Source organism: Anas platyrhynchos, chromosome 12 (genome assembly GCF_047663525.1).
Source record: "Anas platyrhynchos isolate ZD024472 breed Pekin duck chromosome 12, IASCAAS_PekinDuck_T2T, whole genome shotgun sequence".
NCBI classification, from domain to species: Eukaryota; Metazoa; Chordata; class Aves; order Anseriformes; family Anatidae; genus Anas; species Anas platyrhynchos.
The window spans coordinates 2,293,243-2,318,246 of NC_092598.1; the positions used below are offsets into that span (position 1 = coordinate 2,293,243).

At 39.3% G+C, this 25,004-nt stretch overlaps 1 protein-coding gene and 1 long non-coding RNA gene across 3 annotated transcripts; one reads left to right on the forward strand and one right to left on the reverse strand.

The window, feature by feature from the left end:
* Window positions 1-1,791: 1,791 nt before the first annotated feature.
* On the forward strand, window positions 1,792-25,004 carry CA5A (carbonic anhydrase 5A). 2 transcript variants are annotated; one of them, XM_005009438.6, is made up of 7 exons: window positions 1,792-2,044; window positions 11,065-11,262; window positions 14,537-14,655; window positions 16,029-16,124; window positions 16,283-16,345; window positions 18,216-18,371; window positions 20,281-25,004. In XM_005009438.6, the coding sequence occupies exons 1-7, from the start codon at window positions 1,924-1,926 to the stop codon at window positions 20,458-20,460; spliced, it is 933 nt and encodes a 310-aa protein (XP_005009495.3). In that variant the 5' UTR covers window positions 1,792-1,923; the 3' UTR covers window positions 20,461-25,004. The 2 variants fall into 2 exon arrangements, with proteins under 2 accessions (XP_005009495.3, XP_027321603.2); XM_027465802.3 differs by lacking the exon at window positions 1,792-2,044 and adding an exon at window positions 9,374-9,737.
* LOC140003528 (uncharacterized) lies at window positions 7,730-9,433 on the reverse strand. Its single transcript, XR_011812353.1, has 3 exons — window positions 9,292-9,433; window positions 8,852-8,926; window positions 7,730-8,226 (listed from the first exon to the last, which is right to left on the reverse strand). It is a non-coding gene; the product is annotated as an uncharacterized lncRNA (long non-coding RNA).

The window sequence follows — 25,004 nt, forward strand, 5'->3', positions numbered from 1 at the left end:
TCAATTTTCACTTCTCCAATTTCTGTGAAAACTAAGTATGTACATTTCCATTGTATCCAGTTACACTCCAGGTATGTGATTATCCACAATTATGAGAAAACCAGAAGGCTGATTTTGCACTTTTTTTTTGCAGGCAGAACCCTTGGCTAACAATGGCTTGCTCTTAAGACACCCTGAAGCAGGCAGCTGAAGTAATAAACAACCATTAAGAAAGACTCTCCTACATAGTTGGTGTTGGAGTAGTAACTAACACAGACAAGCCTGCCACTTTAGGATACTAAAGAGGATTCCCTAAGCCTAAGCCTGAGCCTTGCACTTAGCCACTCTGAAGTAAGTGATGACAGATACACATGTATTTAATGAAAATATCAATGAGCAAATAAGTTTCTAATTCAAAATACCAGTATTTGTTATGTAAAAGCACCTATTGAAAAATTATTTACATGTCATTGTATGGATTAAGAAAGGCCTGATTTTTGATGTCAGAATGTCAACAGTCTCTTTTTTTCATTTCTGCTTGCTCTGTCCCTGATAGCTTCTGCAGCTTTCACAATATGCATTCCAGTGTGCTTAACGGAAGAAAATGACCACATGAATTTTACAAATACTTACGTAAGAATTATTAAAGGCCTTACAAAACGTGAGGCTGAGGTTGCCAATTATAAGTCTTAATGGCCTTGATGAGGCTCACCAGGAGCCTCCACCACACTCCCACCCATGGCCCAGGAGCCTGTTTAAGCTCAGGCTCAGCCCTTTCAGCTTTGTTGCTGGGGTACTTTGTCTTCAGGCTTGCCTTTGGCCCTGTCTCCAAGAAGGACTTCGGCCCCCTGTTGTTGCTTACATTTGGCCCTGTCTCCTTTTGCTCCTGTCCAGGCTCTCAGGTTGGACCTTGGACCTGCTGCTTGCTGCGTTTGGGACTGCTGATGGACACTGAGCTGTGCCCAGCTCTGCCTGCTGTGGTCAGCCCCTATGGGATGGCACCAAGCTGGTGAGGGCAGTGACTGTGCTGTGGTCACTCTTAGCTCAGAAGGCTGGCCCTTGTTCCCTGGTGTGCCCAGGCACCCTTTTCTGATGTTTTTCCATCTTAATCCTATGGGGCCTACAATAATCTGTAACACCGCAAAGAAGTCCATGGAAAATTAGTTACTTGGTCTGCAGTTAGGGCAGAAAGGCCAATCTGGTGACAGAAATATCCCAAAGAAAGTGGGAGTAATTTAAATACAGCACTAAAGAGCTACAGAGATCAAAGATCTAAAAGAGATACAGAGTTAAAATGAGTGGGTAACGATGGCTCCTTGGGTCTGTTCCTGCTTCTAGCCTCTAAGAAATGATCCTTCTTATGGGACACCTTATAGTTCAGGAGTTTCTTCACCTTGATGGTGCAATAGGAGCTGAAATGCTTTTCTGCGGGAGGCTGCTCTACCTGTTCTGCTGGAGGAGGCTTTGTATCTACGAGATTTCTGCAAATTCCTCAGCTTGAGCGGTCATCACTCCTCAGAATCACAGCTGTCAATGATAGCAACTGTTAGCTATCAGCATTCAAAAGAAGTACGGGTGAAGTGATAAGAAATCTCTCCTTGCATACAAAAGAGTGGGTTTTGTGACCCTTTGGTATTCTTGGAGCTACATGAGAGAAAGCCTGGAAAGTGCACAGATAATTACCAACTAGCCCAGCCTCCAACTAAATTAGAGCCAATGGAAAAGGCCACTCCAGGGAGAAGTTGAAAATTAACTGTTTAGTTAGCTCCCTCTCTCCAACCAGAAAAGGGTGCTCTCATTTTTTTTTTTATAAATAGGCCTGGAGATCCCTTGAAGCTGCATGTCCACAGCATTTTTTTCCTCTGTGTTGATAGGTTGCTAGACTCCAGAACACTCCTCTGGCTGTTTGATTAGCCAAAGTTTTCAAGTGCCAAGGTGATAATAATGAATAACGTGAAGACAAATACTCTGGTGCATTTATACAAGCAGCTGAAAACTCTCTGGAGTCCGCCAGCACGACTCTGCAGCTTGGCTACCTGCACTCATAAAGACAGGAATGATGCGTGTAAGTATTTCATTTTATTACCTGTATAAGAGAGATTCAGAGGTACAAAGATAAATGTAATTGCTGCTCTTCTGTCAGGTAACTAAAAAGGGAAATTTGGGAATGTGACTGAGAGATTAAAGGAAAAAAAATGAACAGAAGGAGAGAAACTAGAGATAGAAATACCTTACTTTTTTAAATAGACTTTAAAACAATTTTGTCATGCAAGGTTTTGACTGGCTCCAATGAAATCTGTAATTATACAGACTCTGGGTGACTTTGATAGACACTACAATGTTCAATTTTGAAAATAAGGCCCTACAGAAGTACAAACCACAAAGCCCTTGAAATTTGGTGTCTAGGAGATCCACAATGAATGACTTACTGAGGTGCAATATGTGCATAAACTAAGATGTCAAAGGCTTAGTTATTTAAAAAGCTGATTAACTTATCTTCAGATATGACTTGTGAGGCCAGCCAGAGATTACACGTCTACTCAATCGTGTGGAGATAATGGCAGCTGGAGCAATAGTACAGAGTAACGTTTTACATCTAAGAAGTCCCTTTGTAACCACTATTTTTCCTCTGCAAAAATATTTAGCTTACTTTTTTCAAAGAATAGCCATATTCCTCCTTGAAAACTGCAGTGTGATTCTCCTCTATTTAAATTATCAAACAATAAAACTTGTATTTACTTAATGAGAAAACAGCTGATTTTATCTTATGTAGCAGCTATAATGCAAAGCAGTATAGAGACTGGCACAAGGCTTTGTTTCTCCTGAAAGTTACAAGAAATTTTCAATAACTGTCAGCATTTAACAGCTCTACGCTTGTAAGGACATTTGGGAAGGTGACACCACAATACTCTCTGCCACTAAGTGACCAGCATTTCAGAAATACTGATAGATCAGCTGCCTAGTACACTGCACTGCGTATACATTCCCAGACATGGAAGCTGTATGTAAGATATAGCATGCCAGTTTCTCTGTCGCTCATGAGAAATAATTCAGAGCAGTTTTTATAATTATAGAACATATACAATATCTGAGTTCTCAGTCTAAATTTTCCCTTTTTTGCTCCTCAGAACAGAAAAATACATGTTTTATTCTGAAAATATAATACAGAATGGGTATTCAGTCAAGTAACATAATATAGCATTGTCACCTTCATTAAAAAAGTACCTTTAAAATCTGTAGATGCCCAGTTCTAGAAGCAAGATTAGCATTAGATTTTGTTGCTAGTGAAGCATCCACAAGAAAGTACCATTAACATGTTCTTAATGCAAAACTTAAATCACTTATGCAACCATGACAGTATTTTTTCCTTTTCTGACCTGTTTAGAGTACTTTCTTAGTAATACAATAACAAAGGCTTCTTAAAGTTTCTCCGTTATCAGTGTTTTCCACTTACAAGCATGTTTAGAAACTTGTTTTTCATTAATAATGAAAAATGAAGACATTCATCTAGTCAAAGAAACAACTGTATGTACAGCCACTTACACAAGAATGTACACATATGAGAACATGTCCTAATAGTCGCAAGCATGTCTGTATCACTCCTTTATCTGGAATTATCAGCAAACTCTTTCAATGTTTGAGATTCAATAGCTAAAACCAACACCTGTGCCTAAAAGTGTAATGTTTGGGCTCATCCCGTACTGCTTATCACGTGCAGTGATATGAATTACTGCTTCAGAGAAATCCAGAGAATCTACTACAAATATGGTTAAAAAGATTTCTCATTATTCTGCATCCTGACTTTGTTATTTATTCATCTTTATATTTGAAGTCATAAATTAAGACTGCAAGTCCAATGGCTTCCAATTGCAGAAGCCATACAGAAAATATAAATCCAGACCCTTCATTAAAACAGTAATGAAACCTAAAAATCAGCAGCACAGAATTCCTATGCAGAGTTCCTCACTTTCCTACCTGTTCGGTATTAATATACCACAAAACCTTAAGGCCTATAGAATTTAAAACTTCAAAACTTAATTACCGTTAGTGTGACATTTCTCTTTAATTGGTAAAAGTATTATTCTAGGAAAATTATTTGAAATCCTTCAGTGAAGTAAGAAGGCAAAGTGGAGAAGGGCTGAGATCTGTCTTGCCATGTGATGGAGAAACTCATTATTTTGGGGGTTATCCATGGTCCATCAGTCCCCAATAAGGGGCTAAATGATGCCGTGTTTTTTTCCTGTGAATACTGGTCTGTTGGGAACTGCACTGAGAAATCAAAACTCAATTTGTGCTACCAAACATTCCAGGAAGAGCTCATACAAGGCTGTTCGATCACAAGACCACTACTGATTAAATTAACTACAAATGCTAACTGTTTTTACTCACATTCCTCTTCAGTTTAAGACAGATGCTATTGATTACTTAAATCTTTCTCTATTCCATGACATTCATGCAGGAAATGCCAAAACAAACCGATTCAGAAAAACACCATCTTTAGAATGGTTGGTTTCAGCTGCCAGTGAATAGACGCTCGCTCTGAATAAGCCAGCCTGTGGGTTCCTCCATCTGGTGGCTAGACCCCGTGCATAACATGCACTGAAAGCAAAAAGCACATTCAATTACATTCAGCTCTGCACAGATGACAGCATAAACAGCCCGCTCAGCAGCAAAGACTTGGAAAAAATGGTCCACGTTCTGAAGCCTGGTAAAACTAGGCTACTGAGCTCTTAAAGTCTTTGTTATGTAGTTCATCATTTTCACTACCATTTTCTGAATTTATCTTTTATCTTCCCCCCTACCCTTCCCACTCACAGGAAAAAGCTGGGTGGTGATAGCTCAGACTTCTGCTATGACAACAAATAATACATAAAACAATGCAAAGACTGATACTTCCCCGTGCCTCTTCTGGATTCCCATTGTGACCCCACGAGTAAAACACTATTTTTCTGCTATTCACTGGGAAAGAACTGTAGAAGCAATTCTGAGATCGAAGGATATATGTAACAGTTTCTCATGATGTGGAATACTATGTGGATGCCTGTAGTAAGCTCTGTGATACCTGCTAATGATAGATGGAAGTAGTAGTTTCAGACACCTTTTAACAAAATAGACAAGGAGTTGCTGGAAATGTTCTCCGTAAGGATTTTAAGGCTATGGAGTACACCCTCATTGTAATAATTATTGCCAGAGCAGAACTGAGAGGCTTTTTTCTTTCCTATCCTTTGAGAAGAAGGTACAAGAAAAGCAGAATCCTTCCATTCATTTTTAAATGCCCACGTACAGCAGCAACACATGATCCAGGTGTGCCATCTCCAGGACTGCACGTCCAATTGCAGTAACCAGACACGAATTGTCCACGAGGTACCTTCTAAGCCTGTGTGCATAATTTTAGCAAATGTTTTTATACGGAAAAGATAAAGCCCCTATTTGCTTTACCTTGCCAACTGAAATTACCTTCTTCTTATCTGGACTTAGCCTCAGCCACTGCCTTCTCATCCAGGCTCCTATCTCAGCCAAACATTCTGGAAGCAGAGAAAAGCTCAGCATTTCACAATCTGCTGCTGCTTTCCTGTTGAGCTTAGAGTACTCTGTCAGTTGCATCCGCTTGATAAAAAGCATTGGACTGTTTATCAATAAACTGGCCTACATCACAGTCCAACTCTGACATCAATTCAGCAGAACTTTCAACACCTTGTCATGATGAACCACAGCCAACCACGGCTGTTATCATCCAAAATCTTGATTCATACTAAAAAGCCTCAAAGAAATCAACCTATCTTGGATTTCCTCTGTAATATTCAATCCAAGTGGCTGAAGCAAAGCCATGGTCCTTTAAAGTTTATATGGTTCTTTACTGAGTTTCAGTAATGTTTGTTTTTATTTTTCTAATTCAGAATGTGTTGCTATGGAAAGCACGGCTGCTCGATTTAGGACAAAAACACATTTCCTTCAAGTGGGTGCGGTTTCCCAACTGCCCCCACAGTCCTGCCCTCCCTGTTCTACTTCAGAGCAGGGTGAAGCTTGTTTGAAAGCCCCTATATGAACAAAGTGCTTCATTCAACAGCTCTTTTTTTTTTTTTTCTCTTCCCCTTTTTTCCTTTTTAAAGATGAAAACCTTAAAGAATAAAACCCACTAACGCTGAGTCACTTTATCCCTCATTCTTGACAGCTACCTGAATTAGTTTTCGTACTCTTTCTTCTAATTTTATATCCCATATGCGACAACTCTCTCCTCCCCACAATACTTGAGGGAATTTCAAATAACTGTACGCTATTTTGGCTTTGCCAAACTAGATTTAGTAAACCATCAAAAAATGCTTTGTTTCTTTAAATCAAGTTCACAGTAGTGTAAATTGGCAGTAATTCCTTTCATTTAACTGAACTTATTCTGGATTTTTACCACAGAGCTGTCACCTTCAAGATGCCTTCTTGGAAATCATGTTATAAATTATAACAATCCAGTAATATACACAACCTCTATTTTAATCTGGATATTTACTCCCACTCTGAAACTTCTGATACTTGCATCAATGCTAAGTGAACTTTCTAATGATTACTCAAAAAAAAAAAAAAAAAAAAAAAAGAAAATCTGTTGAAGTATCTATAGCAGCAAATAATTACAGAAAACATTTCAAAGCACAGAGCCATCCAAACAGTGCCATTGTATCTGCCTCAACTGGGAAAGGTAGGAAAAAAGAATAATGCAAATATAAGAAGCCTTCAAATACTGTAAAATTAAATGGAACATCGCTGTGTCTGGCTTGAAAGGTTAAAAAATCTGTTTGTAATAGACCTCTCTTCATGGGTGACTTGCATCTTGGTCATTTTTGTTATATTACAGTATGCAGTATTTACTGTAACTGTTCTGACACTACACGTAACAAAGGTAAATAAGAGACTAGACATTTCCTCAATGAGCTGATGATACATGAGGCACACTTGAAGTACAAACTGCATGCTATCTTAATTCTCACATCGCATTTAAATTTGCCCATTTAAAACAGACCTATTAGATAAGATTTTTATTTTGCTTTCCACAGTGCTTCTATATCACTTTAACTCATCTCGTAGGCTAATTGACAGATTTCTGGTTGTGGGGTTCCTCTTATGCAGACAGCATGCTCAGTTCAGGAACAAGAGAGGGCATAGATGAAGCCTCTCATGTGGTCCAGAAACAATAATTTTGGAACACATAAGAACAAAAGAAACATTGCAATTCTGGCTGCTGTTGTTCTCTAGCTTGCTGCATGACAGCCATGCCTGTCTGGCATAAAACACCTCCTGTCATTGGGACGCTGCCAAGGAAAAGTTCTCTTTCTGAAATAGTCTAGAAAAGATGATTTTGGCCATTCTTCCTGAGCGCTGGGAACACGGTTTAGGGCTTATGTTTCTTTTTGCACCTAGTTATTGCTTTTGTCTGTAGTTTCCAAAACAAATAACACCTCACTGCCACTGAGCTTGTTTTTTGAAGGGTTTTCTTCAACGCCCTAGAGATATATATTTTTTTTATTAAATGCTCAGGCTTTACTGAAATTTATACTCAGAAGTAGCATGTGCATGTAAACTGGATGCAGCTTTTGTGGATGATTCAGAAGGGAAACAAAAGTGTTGTGGGGCAAAGTTATTTCTTCTTAGTTTTGCAGCTGAACAGCCAATTGTTTCTTGCACGCCTATGCTATGAGAGTTTTCCTTTGGCTGTGTTGTTCAACCCACAAGAACTGACTCACTCTGCTCAGCTTAGTAGCTCTATACTATTTTTTTATATTTTCAAAACCTTGCAGGATCAAATCCTCAAAAAGCTTGACAAAGTTTGGTAATCTTAAAGACACTGTATAAAGCAGACTAGAGCAGTTTTAGGCTTATGTTTAATTGTTTTTCCCATACATAAAAGTGATAGTTACACAAAAATCAGGTTATGGTATCTGCAACAATAAGCATCTATACTGATATAGAGTATAAATAAATTAGTTAATATGTTAGACATGACTTTTAAGTGGCCCAAGAATGCTAACTGTGATTCAAGGACACGTCACAGAAGAATGGAATGTGAAGAAATGACAAGCTTGTTCTGTTAACAGATAAGAATAAAGGCGCATCTCTTGTTTATACCCAGTATTAAAATTTCTGAAGCTTTTACAGTGTTCCCTGCTGCAGTGAAGTGTGAAGCTCATGTGGGCTGTCCTCACAACCAGAAGCTACCTGCTGCTCATAAGCAGCTTCAGCAACGAACGCATCTGACCTGTGCTGAATACAAGGGCATAAGCATAAAACTACTGAGCTGTGATTAAGCCTGAATGAATAATGACCTTTAGGAGCAGCAACTGTTTTCAATTTTATCAAGTACCTATCTCTTCTTTTTAAGTTGTAGGAAGAAGCTGTGTGTGGATGGTAATAAGCTTAGCCATCCTGAAAAGCATTGACAGACAAATGAAGAATTCACTGTGTTTGCAACTGAATACTAAAAAAAAAAAAAATACTGCGCTTAACAGAAAGCGTACCTAGATGTGGGTGGAAGTAAAATGAGCTTCAAACCCAGATTCAAAAAATCTGAATACTTGTATATGATCACATTGCTTGTCTTTATTCATATCCTGATGACAGGTCGTGTGATCACGTAGCCATTCAAAGCAAATTGCTTGCCAGATTTTGACCTCTTTTTACTCAGTTCAGGGGTGTTTTATAAATACTGTAGTGTGGATGCAATGGAGGCTTCTTACACAGTATTGCAATCTCCAAAAGGTAAATAAGATTTGCAAAATGTTTTTAATAGACTAACAAGTAACTATGATTCAAAGCAAGTGGTAAGATGTTGAGTTGAGCATTCTGCTCCTGCCTGCCCAATGGACCCAGCCAAAATCGTAACACTTACGTCATCTCTGTGCAATCACAAATGCTATCAGCTTTCTGTGGACTTCTCTTGTTTGCTTTGTGTGCCCACTGGTAGCTGTAATACAGAAAAGGTGCATGAATTAACCAAGCTTTTAACTAACATTTTATCTAAGGCCTGCCTCAGGCAGTTTCATACAAATGCTAGACGAATTGGCCCTTCTTACAATCCTTCTAACAGGTGTATTTTGACTTTTAGCTTTTGGGGTGGATAGAGGTAGGTGAAGTGGCCGTAATGTTAACTTTTCAATGCATGATGTGGGGTGGCACCGCAGGGCTCCATCTCTGTGGGAGAGGGATCAGGCTGGAGGCCTTCCTGCCTTCAGCTGGGAGAAACCGAAGCCTGCAACTGGTGCAAAACTAACTAAATAAGGCTATTTGCTAATATCCTAAGGCATGTAGGCAAGCCCTCGCAGTTTTTACCTCAGAGGAAATACATGTTTTGGATGAGTCACACACATGGCTTGGCTTGACCATATGGCTAACATGCACCCACAGGGAACCACAGTGTCTTCTCTAGCACTACCCCAAGACAAAACTCGTCTAAAACCCGAGTATTAAAAAAGTCCCGGCCCTGCAGATGCCGCTTTCCCCGCTTGGCTTCGCCTCAGGGGCAGCGGGTGGCGCTCAGGGCGCCATGGCGGCGGGCGGGGCGCGGGGCCGTGCCGGAAGGGGCCGCTCCGTGCCGGGCAGGGCGGTGGCGGCGATCGGCGGGGTGCCGAGCGGTTCTTTACGGTTTCGAGTGGTTTTTGTGTGGTGCCGAGCGATGCTGCCGCTGCTACGCCGAGCCCTGGGGGCCGCCGCTTCGTGGCGGGGGACGCGACGGTGCAGCTTGGGTGCCTGCTGCTCCTACCGCCTGCGGAACGCCCGTGAGTGAGTGCCGCCGCCCTCCCTCATGGGGGGCACGGGCGCCCCTTACTCCCTCGCCTGAGGAGAGCTGGGCTCAACCCCGAACCCTTCGCTGTCCCTGCCCGGTTCCTTGCCCCTCTCCGTGCCGCCCCTGCCCTCCCGCAGCCCCGCTGAGGGCTCCCCGGGCGGGCGGGCAGCGCCCGTTCTCCCCTCCCGGCCGTCCCCGTCAGCCGCCCCTGGGCTCCTCAGGGTTTCGCCTCGCTTTGTCTTCGCTTCCTGCGCTGAAGCATCAGGAAATGGCAGTGATGGTGACAAGAGGCGGCTGTGGTGCTCTGGGAGGATATTTTGGTCCCCCGCCGCTGCCTTACCTGCGTGCAGTGACCTTGTGCAGGCCGATAAAGTTTGCCACTTGTTGAAGGAGCCAGTGAGTGGTTTGATAAAAAGTTCAGTGTAAGGTAACTTTTTCACCTTGTGAAGGGCCATAAAGCGGCTGTGTTGAAGCAGCCAGTAGCGCAGTGCTTTAGAGCCATGATATTTTGGGGTCGGAGGATGGATAAGGCACAAAAACCTCTGTGGGTCATCGGTGTCTGGGGGCTGCAGGTGAACAAGTGCTTCCCAAATCCACACAGCTCTCGGTTGTGTTTTTAAGCTGAATAAAGTCCCAAGGAAACCACCTAAATGCATCTGCCCTGCTCGTGAAAGCTTGAAAAGCCCAAGCTGACCCCAAAACTGGTAGTTTAGCATTTTCCTGGTGTCGAGATCAGCTTTAGATCCTGACTGCGTAAGAAGCTCTTACTCAATATTGCTGCACTGCACCCTCAGCACTTCTGTAACCCCTGAGCACGGGTATGTAGGCGAGGGACTGGCACCTTCACAGGAGTATTTCTGCGTTGTAGGAGTCATCCTGGCTGGTGCCCTCTGACGTAGGTTAATGGCAGTGGTGTGTGAAGAAAGCTGAAGCAGTGTGGTGAGGCTCTGGCAAAGGTATAAAGCAGAAGCTATCTTAAAGCCCTTTTGCAATAAGAGGAGAACAATTTTGTGACAAATAAAGGGGACAACTTATTTGAAGACCATTTTGCAAATGAAAAAGGTGTCACCACAGATACTAAGATCTAAGTTGAACTAAGGCACTTCCCTGTGTAGTTCTGAGTCACACAACTGGCATGTTTTTCTTTCCTTATTTTTTTTTTTTCTTTTTTAACTTTCATGTGCATCAGCTAACTTGAATTAATCCCTTGGAGCCAATATGCCAAACCACCTTTTCTTGCCAAAAATTCTGAAGTGTTTAGTCTTAAATTCTGGAATCATGCATTAGAGTCTGACTTGACTCTCTTCATTATCTTCCAGTGCATCCACTTTGGCAGAGTCCACTTTCAATTCCTGGGGGCAGTCGACAGTCTCCTATCAACATCCAGTGGAGAGATAGCGTTTATGACCCCTTTCTGAAGCCTCTGAAAATCAGCTATGACCCAACGACGTGTCTTCACATCTGGAACAACGGGTATTCGTTCCTGGTTGAGTTTGATGATTCTACTGATAGATCAAGTAAGCAAAACTCAGATCTATTTAATGTGTTGTTAATGCTTTGAGTGGAGAAATCTTTGCATGCTGTAAAGCCTTGGGTTCAATAACAACATCACAAATGTTGAAAATGGTAGAAAGCTTTAGCTAAACACAGGTTTACAGAGATGGAAACTGTAATACAGAAGTTCTGTGTCTAACTTTTACTGTGTGTTTATTACCATGGCTGTTGTGCACAGATCCTGTTGTAGGGTGAAATTTATTCTTTCTACACAAGCCCTAATGCCCAGCCTTTTGATAAGGTCTTGTAATAACACAGCTTTGCTTACATGAGTCAATCTTCAGTCATATATGTGTGTATCTACTTAATTTTAAATGAGGTTCCATCATTCAGCTTTATTAAAGTAATCTGCCACTTATCTCTTTTGCAATGTTAACAGATATACTTAATGCATGTGAAATAACTAGTAGCAAAATGACTTTCACTTGGAAAGCATACATCCTTATCTCAATAAGCTTTTGTAGGTTTAAATAATACTGAGCTGTGACCACAGGGAGCAGGTGCAAGTGTTCCTGTTGCTATAGTCTAAGCATAAGTCCGTGCATGTAAAATCCAATTATGCATTCCAGCAATTTGTTTTGAATAAGCAGTCTGACCTGAGCAGCTAATTTCTTTTTAATGCTTGGTAGAATTAAGTGATTTAAAATCAAGATATTGTTACCAAATTCCAGTTTACCGGCAGATTGTTCCTTTTGAAACTTGTTTACTGAAGTATGTTACTATTATACATTAAGAGGCTATTTTGTAACAGTAGGTGAAGTGGTAGCAGTTGGTCAGGGATATTGAGAAACACACGATTCATGTCAATTATTCAGCTCCTCTTGGAGGGAAGAATTGTGGGACACTGGGCAAAACTGAACCTGTTTGACTAGAGGTGTTTATGTTTAAGATGATGACTGCTTACCATGAGAGATTCTAAAACTTCTTACGGGATTTTGCAGTGTTCTGGGGAAGGATGCTTTCAGTGTGCTAATGGACAATGCTGTGTCCCTAATGTCAGTATTTTTGGTTGATATTTGGGTAGAGGCTGATAAAACAATGCAGCAAAAGCAGTAGTGGTAGAATGCATGGACCTTTCAGGGACTTGTGAAAAGTGTTCTTGTTTTTATCTTTTTTATTGATTTTTATTTATTGCACCCAGGAAATATTCTCACCCTTGTTCACTTGAGGGCTATGATAAGTAATGAAGAAGCCATCTGTTTTTACAATGTAAACTTCAAGTGCATTAGTCAGAGGAGAGATTAAGATGGAGATGCACTAACAAGCTCATCAGTGATTTTTGCTTACTCATTTCAGCTCTGTTTTGCTCTTAATTTAAGTCTTTCACTTTATACAGCCATACCCTGCTATCTGTTTATGCATTCCTGAAAAGTGTAATGGTTGGCAGTTGAGTGGATAACAAAGTCATTTTTCTCTGCAAGAATTGAAGTACTAGAGGGGAGTTGCCAGCAGGAGATTAAGAAATGTGCAATATTTAAATACACAGGAACAGTATTTGTGACAAAAAATGCAAGCATAAGAGTATTGAGACTGTCAATTAGAGGGGGACCTTTTAGAGGCTGAGTATTCAGAGTGCATCACAGCTCTGAAAGATCTTTTCTGCTTTATTCTCCACGACTAAACACTTGAGGTAAATCTTTATGTGAGCATTCTTGCTGCCTCTTTCTGGATGGCTGCCTTTTCATCGTCATCATCATCTTCCTCAAATGAATTAAAGCCAATGAAGGGTGATGATGGCTGATGATGGTATTGAGCAAATCAGTGATAGAGTTCCAAAGTGACAGAAGCAACAGGTTATGGGGTGTTGCTGTATAAATGGCCTGTTTTCCAACTGCCTGCCTCTCTCTCTGCCACCTTTCTCTTTACTATTGCTATTTCTCATTTTTCTTTCTGCCAGCTTCTGTCTAACAATAATAGAAATCTAGAGAAGGAAGTTTATGAATGAACAAACAAGAAAAAAGCAACAAAATTGAAACAGAAGATGAAAGTGTGCATCCAGGATAGACAAAAAATGCCCAACTCCTCAGATGAGGCAAAACAAGGCTTTGGCAAAAGATGAAGGTAGTGCTACAAGGGGGTGTTTGCTTTTGAGCAGAACGGGATGAAAAAGAGGGTGTGGAGAAGGTATGTACAGAATGTGGTCCTGTCTGTATGCATGAATGGCTTCCTCTGCAAAGAAACAAGCAGCTGATGTGATTCTTTCCTCTTACTATTAGTTTTTTTGTTTGTTTTTTAAATCTTCTATTTTACCTTAATCTTATCAAAACTGTGGTAAATTGAGAGGAAATGGAAGGTGAAAATGCTGATAAAGGGATTGTAAGTTCCTGTTTCTTTCTTGTCACTTTCTACTGCCTGCTATAAGAACTTGATTTTCTATATATGTGTGCCTGTGCCTACCTTGTGAGCAAACATTCAGGTGAATGTGATTATTCACACGAACATATGCACAGATGCAAACACACAAGTGACTAATCAGGAATTGATAGTGTTAGAGCACAGAAGCCTTAATTCTGCCTTGGAGCTGTGGGCGTCATCTCCATCCCACCACTGAAAGTTACCTTACTCCATTGTGATTTTTTTTAGTGATGGTCAGTTTTGTATTTCTGTTTAGAGCTCAGGAGCAGTGGATGAGATTTAATTAAATGTTGATACGCATGACTTGTTTGCATTACATGTGTAACTATCTAGTTAGAATTTCAAAACTGCTGGCATTAAAAAAAAAAAGGGGGGGGGGAGGGGGAAGCCTTTTAATGCCTCTCATTTTTTTCTCCTTAGCGTTAAACTGATTAACTTCTTTCCTGAAGTAGTGTTGGGATTATGTACTTCATACAGTAGTTTGCTATTAAATTGAAGCATGTTGTACAGTTAAGTAAAAATCAGCAAACTGTTCTTTACAGCTACGTATTTGTTATTAGTCCTTTGGAAGTAGTTACAGTCTCTAATCTACCAGATGCTCTGATGTAATAATTATCAGGAAGACTTTGCTGGATATTCCTGGTTCAAATAGGAGGAAATGAGTGGGGGGGAAAAAAAAGGACACAGAAAAAACAGGCATAGTTTTTGTTTTTGTTTTTGTTTTCATTGATGTATTTACAAAATCATGAGGTTTTCAGCAAGATAACTGCTTCAAATTCTTTTTTCTTTGAGCAAATTTATTTGAAGGGGGACTTTAATGTGCTACTTGTCTGGACAATTCTAAATCATATTTATTAGTGTATGTCTTGTTTTGTTTTCTAGTAATCGTGGGAGGTCCCTTGGAAAACCAATACAGGCTAAAGCAGTTCCACTTCCACTGGGGAGCTATAAACGAGTGGGGTTCGGAGCACACAGTTGACAGTAAATTTTACCCAGCAGAGGTATGATGAAAAATCTTAACGCGGATACCAGAGTCTACATCTCAGGCTGTCTGTAACTATTGTGCTTTTTCAAAAGCTCTGTGTCTGTAAGGAATTGCAGCTTACTCTTAAGGATAAAGCCTGGTAGGTGCTACAGCTCATCTACCTCTGTGTTAGTAAGCTCATATTGACTTAATTTTCTGGAGGAGAACTCGGGCTTAAAGTAAACATGAGCCCCGTGACTGAAAGTTTCAATGTTTTCTTCTCCCTGAATGCCCACAGTGGTAGCTGTGGGACAAGCCAATAGCAGGCAGCAAAGCATAATTGCTATTCAAGCTCTGTCAGGATGGATTGGCACAAATTGCTTGCCTTTCCTCCTTTTAAAGGGGAAAAGGATCACAGAGCAGGCTTCTTCACAGTCAGGACAGGTATTTGTTCTTGCTTAATGAGCTCCCAGGTCCCAGCTGATGTGGTGCAGATCTGGTGGACAGCAAGTGCTGAGGTAAAATGCACAAACTCGCATCTTGTGTTGTTTGTTTGTTATTTAAGTGCTTTACATCTGAACTGCAATAAGCTAAGAATTCATGTGAAGTGTAGGATCTCTTCTTGACAGTACGGTGAATGTGCTGCATGTCACCTGATGTCTAGTGGATGTCCAAAACTTTCAATCCTTGCTGCATTAAAACCACTTTTCTTATTATTACTGAACATGGTTTTATGCTTTCTAAACATTTATTATTACTTAAGGTGGTTTATTATTAATAAAGGTTTATTATTACTACAGGAAGGCGTCCCTGCCTGTGGCAGGGTGGTTGGAATTAGATGACCTTTAAGGTCCCTTCCAACCTGTACCATTCTATGATAACTTGCAGCACACTTCAGCACAGCTGGGATTTTTAATAAAATCTCAGAAACCTTCTTTCAGTTATTAGATAATACAGCAGGAGAGCTGGGTATGTCAGGAGCCTGGAGCACTATGGAGTTTGACAGTTTAAATTCTGAACTGGCAAGACGGAACAGATCACATCATAAGAGTAGGAAGGAAGAAGAGAATCAATGAAGGAAAGAGTTTCCAGCAGGTATATCTAAGGAAGGTTTCCTGTTGTAAATCTGATACATGCCAGAGCTCTGAGAGCATGAGGAGTATCACAAGTACCTGTAAGAAAAAAAAAAATTTTTTAAAAAATATATATAGTCATCAAAAAAGAAGGGCAGTACCATTATTTTCTAAAAACACTTTGGTCTTCATTTTTGTGCTCCCTGATTTCTGTAGTAGCTGACTACAATGTTGCAAATTGCCCAGGACCGAATGTAGCAAAGATCAAAAATCAAATTTCTTGCTACCATTGCCGTGCAGTCTGCATGTGCTGATTTCTCATTCATTTGTATTTCAGCTGCATTTGGTACACTGGAATGCTGTTGTATACCCATCTTTTGAAGAAGCTGTGATGGAAGGCAATGGCTTAGCTGTTATTGGAGTGTTTTTAAAGGTAATTTCACTTTGTATAATAAGCTGCAATGATACCTTCTTAGTTTTAATTTGTTAAAGCACAGTTAGTAAAATATACCTCTAGATGGCTTTTTTGATTGTCTCAAAGTTCTGATTAAGGCAGATGTGTAGAATGTAATGCATATTCATCTTTTGTAGCTAGGAGCACATCATGAAGGGCTGCAGACCTTGGTTGATGCCTTGCCAGCAGTGAAACACAAAGTAAGTGTTTTCAAGTATTCCACCATTTATCATTCAACACAGTTAATGGTTATTCAACCTAGATGATAGTTTAGGCATAACAAAATGCTAGTAAATGCTTTAAGTGTCAGCAAGGGGGCTGATTGGTGTGTAGGGTAAGTTATTGAATATACTGGAGAAAAATGCTATTTTTAAAGGATGAGATTGTATACTTCAAGCTTTCCAAACATATTGGTTTAAGAAATGGTGCTCTTGAGATTGTATCCCCTTAGAAGAGCATGTACATGTTTAATATGCTCCTCATTGAAGCTGTCTTTCTTCTTCTGTGAAAACAGATACCATTTTTTCTATTTTCTTTATTTTATTTTATTTTAGAATGAACTTTCTGTGTTGTGTAAAGTGGTAGTTTGTTTCTTATGTAATTAAGACTTTCTGATTTTTGTCTGGTCTTTGAGGAGATAATATATTGTCTGCTAGTAAAACTTAAACTGTAAAATTTTCTGCTAAGGCAACGTGATTTTATCTTCATAGCTCAGTTCTGACTTCTGCCAGGAGAGGGAGTGCTGTGTCTCTCTGATCTCGTACACAAGCAGTTCGTGTTCCTCCAGGTGTTGATTCCATTTTGAAAGTACACAGAAAAAAGACGTGTCAGAAATATTTCTGGCTTGCAAGCACACTCAGTTGAAGTTGCTGTGCCATTATTTATTGCAGTGAGGATTGTTTTTACTGCCATAAATATTTGTTTTAATTCAGATATAGTGGAAACCCAGCTGAATGACAAACAAGTTGGGTCAGTGCAAAAAGAGACTTACAAAAATCAGTAAATATACATCCATTATGGAAAATATAGTATTTTATAGCATCTGGATTTGAAGTAAACTCAGGATAAGGTATTTAAAAATAATAATAATATCAAATGTTAGTTTTATTGAGCTGCATGTGGGCTTCTCTGAAAGGATTCTTGTTTCCAAAGGATGTTGGTGACCCAACAATTCATCAACACTTGTTTTAAAATGTTTGAATGCCCCTTTTGCCTTGCCAGCCTCATCACTTGACTTAAGCACCAAGCCTTAGAAAATATCATCCTGGTCTGGTGGAGGAGGAAGGACAGTTGATAACTGCTCTGTCTTCACGCCTTCCTTTCTCACATGATGAATGAGAATTCCCACCCAGAATCTCTTATCCAACTTCCTATTTTAAAAAAATTCTTTACTGCAGTATTTCTTATTCTCAGTGGGGAACTGATAAAGCCTATCTCAGGATAAACAGGATCTTCCTTCCCTGCATTGCCGTTATATCCAGGAAATACCCCAGGAGTAAAATATTTGTGTAGGAAATCATGGGTTCTGAAGCTCCTATAGCCTGACTGTATCTCACTTGTGGGAGCACACAGTCTTAGAGACATGAATAATGGATGTGGTTTAAATAGAATTTTTGTCCTTTTCCTCTCCCTTCTGCCTAAAATAATTTAGTGGAAAAACAAAACCAGTATTGTTTGTGATCTTTTAAGCATATATTCCCTGAATTTATTCCCTCGTTCATTCTTTTTTTTGTTCATGTTTGCATCTACCTCTCACAAAGATGCAGTCTGTTGCTTCTTTACACATCTTTTTTTCTTCTGTGCTGAATTCCTAGTGGCTTGTGTGGAGAACAGAAATATTTAAATGTTTACTCACTCGCTGCCTCTGCCTCAAACCCAGCTTAATAACTTGTTACAAGATTTAGGTTTTAAATTACTGTTATATGTAGATTATTACTAATATTCACAACACATAATTTTGCACATGTGACACGTACAGTATTTAATCTTATTGTTATGATCTTTAAATCTTCTGTCCTTTTTCTTTTCTCAATTTGCAAATTTTAAAAGTAAGTTCTTTCTGGGATTTAGGACACTGTTATTGAGTTTGATGTCTTTGACCCCTCCTGTTTGATACCTTCGTGCCCTGATTATTGGACCTATGCGGGCTCTTTGACTACTCCTCCACTTACTGAATCAGTCACGTGGATAATTAAGAAGAAGCCAATAGAGGTCGACGAAAATCAGGTAAATCTCTTTCTAACATTTAATGCCACTCCTGTTTAACTGTCTGCTGCCACAGATGCACAGAAGTAGCTGCTTCCCAATACTAGTAACTTAGTGTATACACAGAGATCAGCAGCTGCTTCACCCCAGTATTTGTGTCCGGGGGGGTATCCTGACCTTAACAACAGATACTGAAAGACTTAAGACCTCAGCAGTAAGCAGTTTAAGATGCTTTTCCAGGTTTCCAAACAGTTGTAGCCTGATCTCTGATGAACAATGCCTTGTACTGGAAACCATGCCTTAAACTTATAACATTATTTACTAGAAAAATGTGTGATTTTGCTCTCTTTACCACAGTGCAGTCATTTTTGTGGTAGGTAGGGAAGAGAAAGGGCAAATTTTGTGAAGTTCTGACCTCCGCTCTCTTATGCATATTCCTGATAGTGTGGCATTCACATAGAAGTCTTGCAGAGCCTGCAAGGGCTAATTCTCTGTTCTTCCCGTGGGCAGGCTCTGAAGCTACCAAAGGGTGGCAGCTCTGAGTCATTCACATGCCATTCTGACAGCCAAAGATAGAATTCCCATTAGGTTTTTTCCTTTGCCTTTTTGTAGGCATGTTTACTTGGTAGTTGCCTGTAATGTCCTTGATTTATTTATTTTTAAATATATTTATTAAACTTCCTTTTAAAACAAAGATTTCAGCAAATGCTAATTCACAGAAGTTAGTTCAAATGGAGGAGCTGATGATCAGTAGTCTGTTCTGACACCAGCCCTAAATTGTTATCATATGCCCTCTTGTTTTTAATTTTAGTACTTTGTTGTACAATGTGATCTTATTCCTTGGCATGAAATAGATGTAGAGATGAGTAAAAAATGGTCAGAAGGAGGACAACTGTATTTGTTATTGGCAGTTTTCAGGACTTTTTTGTCTGTTCAAAGAAGTGGAATAAATAGAAAGGCCTTACAGCATGGAACAAATCTTGGCGATGGCTGCAAATAAGTAAAAAAGAGCTATGATCCTATCTACTTTTTTTTTTGTTATGGTTTGAGGCACTGAAAGAAAGTTTCCTCTGCACTGTCCCTGTGTTTTCTATTTTTATTCTTTTTTTTTCTTTTTTTTTTTTTTTTTTTTGAGACTTTGGTTAATAATGAAATGCAAGTGGAATCACAGGAGGCGAAATACTTTTTTTTAATAGAACTTCTGCATGCAGCTGCACCATCTGGGAAGTAATATCTTAACCCTGAAGAATAAGCATGTATGTGATCTTAATGCTTTAGTATATATAAAGGAACAGGATGGCAAGAACTGAGGATTGTAAGACAGCACGGAGAACTGAATGCATAACTTTTTTTTCCAATTCAAACTTTTACTCATTTTCTTGCCTCTTCTTCACTCATTCTTTTATGGCGTAGAAAGATGTATAGTTGACTTAATGTTGTATTGCCTTTGTGAGCATTAAAAATCTGATCTGCTGCACACTTTAATCCCCAGTTCTCAACCACTATTGAGAACAACAGCTACGCAGGTTGTTGCTTGTTGAGATTGTCTCTTTTCTGGGTGTCAACATACGCAACAGAACTCCAGGAAGGGTGCAAATTAAGAAGTTGGGAGAGATTTAATTAAAGATAGCATAAGTTCCAATGTTCAAATGGGAATTGCTTCTATCTAAGACCTAACACATTTGAAATCAAGTTTGCCTAAAGATGGCAGGTGATCCACAGCTCCTCTTCTGCATTGATAAGGATGATGACATAATCTTTACCAGCAGATGACAAAGAAGTCCCAGAAGGGCATGCTAAAGTTTCTCAGAACGGGAATATAATAGTACCTCTGATAATTTCCAAGCAGGAAACAAGACTGTGTGTTGTCATGTACTCCAAAAATTCTACCATTAGCAAAGTCACAAAATTGGCCATTTCTCATTCTCAGCTGGAGGCGTTTCGGATGCTGCTCTTTACTTCAGATGGTGAAGAAGAAAAGAGGATGGTAGACAACTTTCGCCCTCTTCAGCCATTAATGAATCGAACTGTTCGTTCATCCTTCCAAAGCAGCCATGTCTTGAATATGGAAGCACAGCACTCGGACCATGCCCAGCAGATCAGACCGTAGCTGGCCCATGAAATGCCAGTCCAGACTGCAGTAACTGGGTTTTACTTTACTTTGTAATTATTTTTTTCCTTTTTTTGCAGCGTGGGTATGCCATACAGTTTCACACTTGGCTAGTTTCAGTTCTGCTAAGTGCCTTTTTTTTCTTTAGGTAAATGATAGAAACTCTTAACAAACTTACTCACTTGAAAGCAGGGATCAATGAGGAACTATTTTGAAAGTTAAAGGGGAAAAAAAAGGCAGGAGATCTTCTTCCTCTTTCTGTCTTCTGAATTGTTCTGTCTTTTCAAAAGCTCCTTCAGTGACTTGCATGAATTAATAGTCCCAACTAAAAACACTTTAACAAGCAGATAGTGTGAAGAAGTGAGAAGTCTATTAATCCTGATAAAGCTCCTTTGTGGAACTGCTTCAGAGTTTTGGGAAGAGAACTATCATCTCTAGTCACATATACAGAGATGTTTCGTCTTTTTCCTTTTTTTTTTTTTTTTCAAAACAACAAAAAGACTTGGTGCTCAGAATGACAAGAGGAGAAGGAAAAAACTGGCTTACAGAATCTAGCCTGTTCCTGTTACATTGACTGTAAGACCTGTGTTTGATATGGATGATACAGACTGCCTGCTCTATCTGTACCCCAAGCCAGATGCCTTTTTCCAAAACCTTGTAACAAATGGAGAAGCTTTTGATTTTTGCAGCTTTTACTTTTCCATGGTGATAATGTGCCAGGAGAAGAGATCAGGAGAAAAGAATCTGCTGGTATCTCAAGACTGGCAAGAGCAGCGAATTAGGTGAAAATGTCCTATGGAACCCAGGAAATTGATCACATCAGGGGAAAACAAAATTGGATGGGTACCAGCTGATCCCCTGCCCCCTCTCAGTTGGATTTGGGGGAAAATTTTAGTTTTGAAACCTAATTCAGTGCTAGGAGAGCATGGACAAAATGTGGCATTCAAATACCTGAAAGATTTTCTTCAGCAACTTGTAGAGCACTAGTGCACTCTTTCCACAGTTCTGTCTTAAGTTTCTCTTAAGAGATAGATACCTGCCTTCATGACAACTGGGGACCAGGTTATATTACAGCACCTTATGATAACAAAGTTAAGTGATGGCTGAAACTTACTTGTGGACCACACAAATTGTTGCGTAAGTTGCCAGTTGTGGAGCCTTATGCTAAAGTTCTGGCCCAATTGCCACAAACTTTGTCTACCTCTGAAGTATACTGCTAGCCATAATTTTCTTTAGTGCACCTTTCTCAGTGGCTTCTTATGCTTTACTGTATTTAACAGTGTGCCTGTGCATGAACTTGTGTACAAAATGTACAGTCTCATTTTCTGATGAGGAACACTTCTGTCTGTAAACTCATGATACAATCTTAATTGGTCCGCTTCTGTCATTAAGCAGTCACTGGTTGCTGGTGTCACTCAGTACGAACAATGCCAGGACGCTAGCTTGTCAATGATAAATTCAGAACTTCGAAATCAATGCTTTCCAATTCCAAGTGTTCACTTTAAAAGCACTTTAACACTTTTCAGTGTGACCCTAATGATTTTCAAGCTTTTGAATCTTCTTGTTTAACCCATTAAGTTCCTGCCTTTGCTTCCTTAATAGCTCTACCTCAGGCGTTTGCTGGATTGCAACAGTTGTGCCTTTCTCCTGGGCAATATAAAGTGTGCCCACTTAACTTTAGGGTGACTACAGAGTAAAGACAAGAAAATCTCTCTCCATTCCCTGTGTAATAGTGTGTAAATACATATATCTTCACTGCATGGTATATTTAAAATGGCAGGACGTATCTTTAGTTTCATCACCTTTTCCAAACCCTTACAGCTTAGTTGAACTATACCATGTATGTCTTCGGCATCATCAACCAGATCTCTTACTGTGTTTCTGGTGCACAGAACCATGTCAGTAATGGTTTTTCCAGAGAATGACAGGTTCTAAAAACAGTTTTAGAAGAGACATCTGCAGATGTGAAATTAGGAAGAGAATTCTTTTACTTTCTGCCTGAGTGTACTCAGGATCTAGTCATTGGTAAACTGGAGGTTTTCTTTCAGTGCCGTTCAAATGTGTTGTGTTTTTTTTTTTTCTGAGCAGGACCCCTTGGAAAAATGGCAGTGATCGAGAACTGGCTGCCTTGCAAATTATCTTGTATGTTTTTGAGATTTTTGTTTCCCATTATTAGCAGTTAAGATGGCTTTGTTGTTTTTTTTTCCTAACCTTTATATCTAAAAATGCAGGTGACTCAACAGCACTAAGCTAGATATACGTAGCCTGCAACAACCAAAATCTTTAGAACTGCTGCCTTATAAATACTGAGGTGGATACAGTAAAGGGAACTGAAATAAGCTCAGTGAGATCAGTGAGAAACCTACTATTTGCTTTACTGGTGGAGGAAAACCGTTGGGATTATAAAGGGAACAACCTGGCCTAATTTGGATCAGTTTGAACTACCAGCTAAAAACATACATGAAAATCTACCGTGCTTAAAGTTGCAAGTTAAGACAGCATCTCTGAATTAGTACATAAACTCCCTTATGAGGAATTCTTTTCTTGTGGTTATTAGCTTAAGTCCTTAAAAACAGTCAGACCCTCCCTATCACAAGGGAATGGCTCTTTTTAAAAAAACTTCATGCAATTGCTCAAAGTTTTGTAGTTGCCTTGGTAATTTTCACAAAGTTTTTGATCTGATCTGCTGAGCTTGTTTCACTAGCTAACACAGCTTTGCTGGCCAGTATGTCAATGCAAAATGCACATTTTGTTCTTAGGGAACTACCGTGGATAAATGTTTAATTTTCAGATGTTTTGTTATGCTGTAGCATGCTCATATTCAACTAAGTTCTTACTGGCCATGTTTGCTCCATTGAAGGAAATTTCCTTCCTATTTGGGTAAATCTCTTTAGCATGTTAACCACCATGCTGATGTCTGAGATGTTGTTGAATACTCTGTTGTCAATGATCTAAGATAGAAAATTCTCGTAGAAGTTTACTTATTTTGTTAAAGTATTGTCATGGAAGTTTTGTTAGCTAATAGGTGTATTATCTAGTCATACAGTTAACTTATACTCCATATATTTATATAAAATCACATCTAAATATTCTGACATAAAATGAATCAACTTCAGTTTCAGCACTGAGTTTTGAATATGTGTGGAAATGAGGTCAGCATAGAAAAATTTAACTGGACTGTGTTACAAAAATAAGTTTTACAGGGATTTTCTGTTACAGTTACTGGGCTGCTTAATGAATAGGTCTTGCATTGACATGTTAGTGGTTTAGAATCTCCAGTACAGATGGACAGTATCACTGCTGCAGTGCAGATTCTTGTTGAAATTAGCAGACCAGTAATGAAAAGAGGTTTCCTTCATCTTTTTTGTTTGTTTTTTTAGTTGTTTTTCTTCTGTTCGTATTTTTTTCCTAAACTTTTATGTTACAATGACTGTATTGCCCTTGTGAATGCTAACTTCAAGGAGAATGCATGCATGTGTATACAAAATTGTAGATGGGATATAACTCTTTTGCCTTATTCTTCCAGTCACATATAGGGAAAAACAATTTGGTTGAATCAGTGGATGTTAGCTAATATTTGTAGTGACTTTGCACAACTGAGTTAAACTGTTGACAGGTGTCTGCGTAGGAATCTTCATGCTCTCCTGTTAGATAGTACAATAGAGAAGGGTCAAAACAGACAATTGTATTTGTCATTGCAATAGTAATCGCTTCTGTTACTTAATACTGTACTGGGAGACATTCCTGTGACAATAAGTATTATGAATTAAAGACTGTAGAGGAAATCATTTTGAGGAGGGCTTGTTGAAATGCGAGTAGAAGGCTTTTGAGCATAGATCTGTGTTGGTCAAACCTCCTTTCAGTATTTAAGTACTGCTCCTAATAGAAATCTTGTTCTTAGCAACTTCATAGATGGAATGATTTTAATTGGCATTGGATAGTTGATCCACATTCCTACATTCAAGAACTTTTGCACCAGTGCACTTCAGGTACAAACCAACACGTACGTGCAAGCAGTCTTTTGTTGTCTTCTGTTCTGGATGGCTTGCATCAGTATTCTTACTGCAAGTCTGACAGGAGTGTATCTTTTGGCTATGAAAGCTTAGAAATTAAGGTTGCTTTGATCTCACAAAAGTTTGCTGGGTTTTAATGTACTGGAATTGCACGCTGCATACTTTTGAAGGAGGGTCCCTTGGTCTGTTCAACTTCATAGTCAATAGTGTTTGTTTTAAAATTTGAATGCCTTAATTTTGAATGTCTTAACTTGTACGTGTTGGCACATCTCTACTTTTTCTTTCCTTTGTGTATCTAGTTTTCATGGCAGTTATTACATTGTATATTTTAATGTACGTAATCTACCTAATCATAATTGACTAAAATAATTGTCTTTGTGGCCAATATATGTAATGGGGAATGCTTTTTATTCTCCTAGGATACAGGCCTTTCTTTTCAGTTTTTACTTGATGGAAAGAAACTTGTAGCTGCTGTGTTTTTAAACTGTTAAATTAGTGTGCAACTATGCAATAAAGAAACAGAGAAACCTG

Bases quoted from the DNA above. Each gene is read 5' to 3' on its own strand.
- CA5A (XM_027465802.3), top strand. From the start codon at position 9,449: ATGCCGCTTTCCCCGCTTGGCTTCGCCTCAGGGGCAGCGGGTGGCGCT. The intron at 9,738-11,064 runs GTGAGTGAGTGC...ATTATCTTCCAG, and splicing joins CTACCGCCTGCGGAACGCCC to TGCATCCACTTTGGCAGAGT. The intron at 16,125-16,282 runs GTAATTTCACTT...CATCTTTTGTAG, and splicing joins TTATTGGAGTGTTTTTAAAG to CTAGGAGCACATCATGAAGG.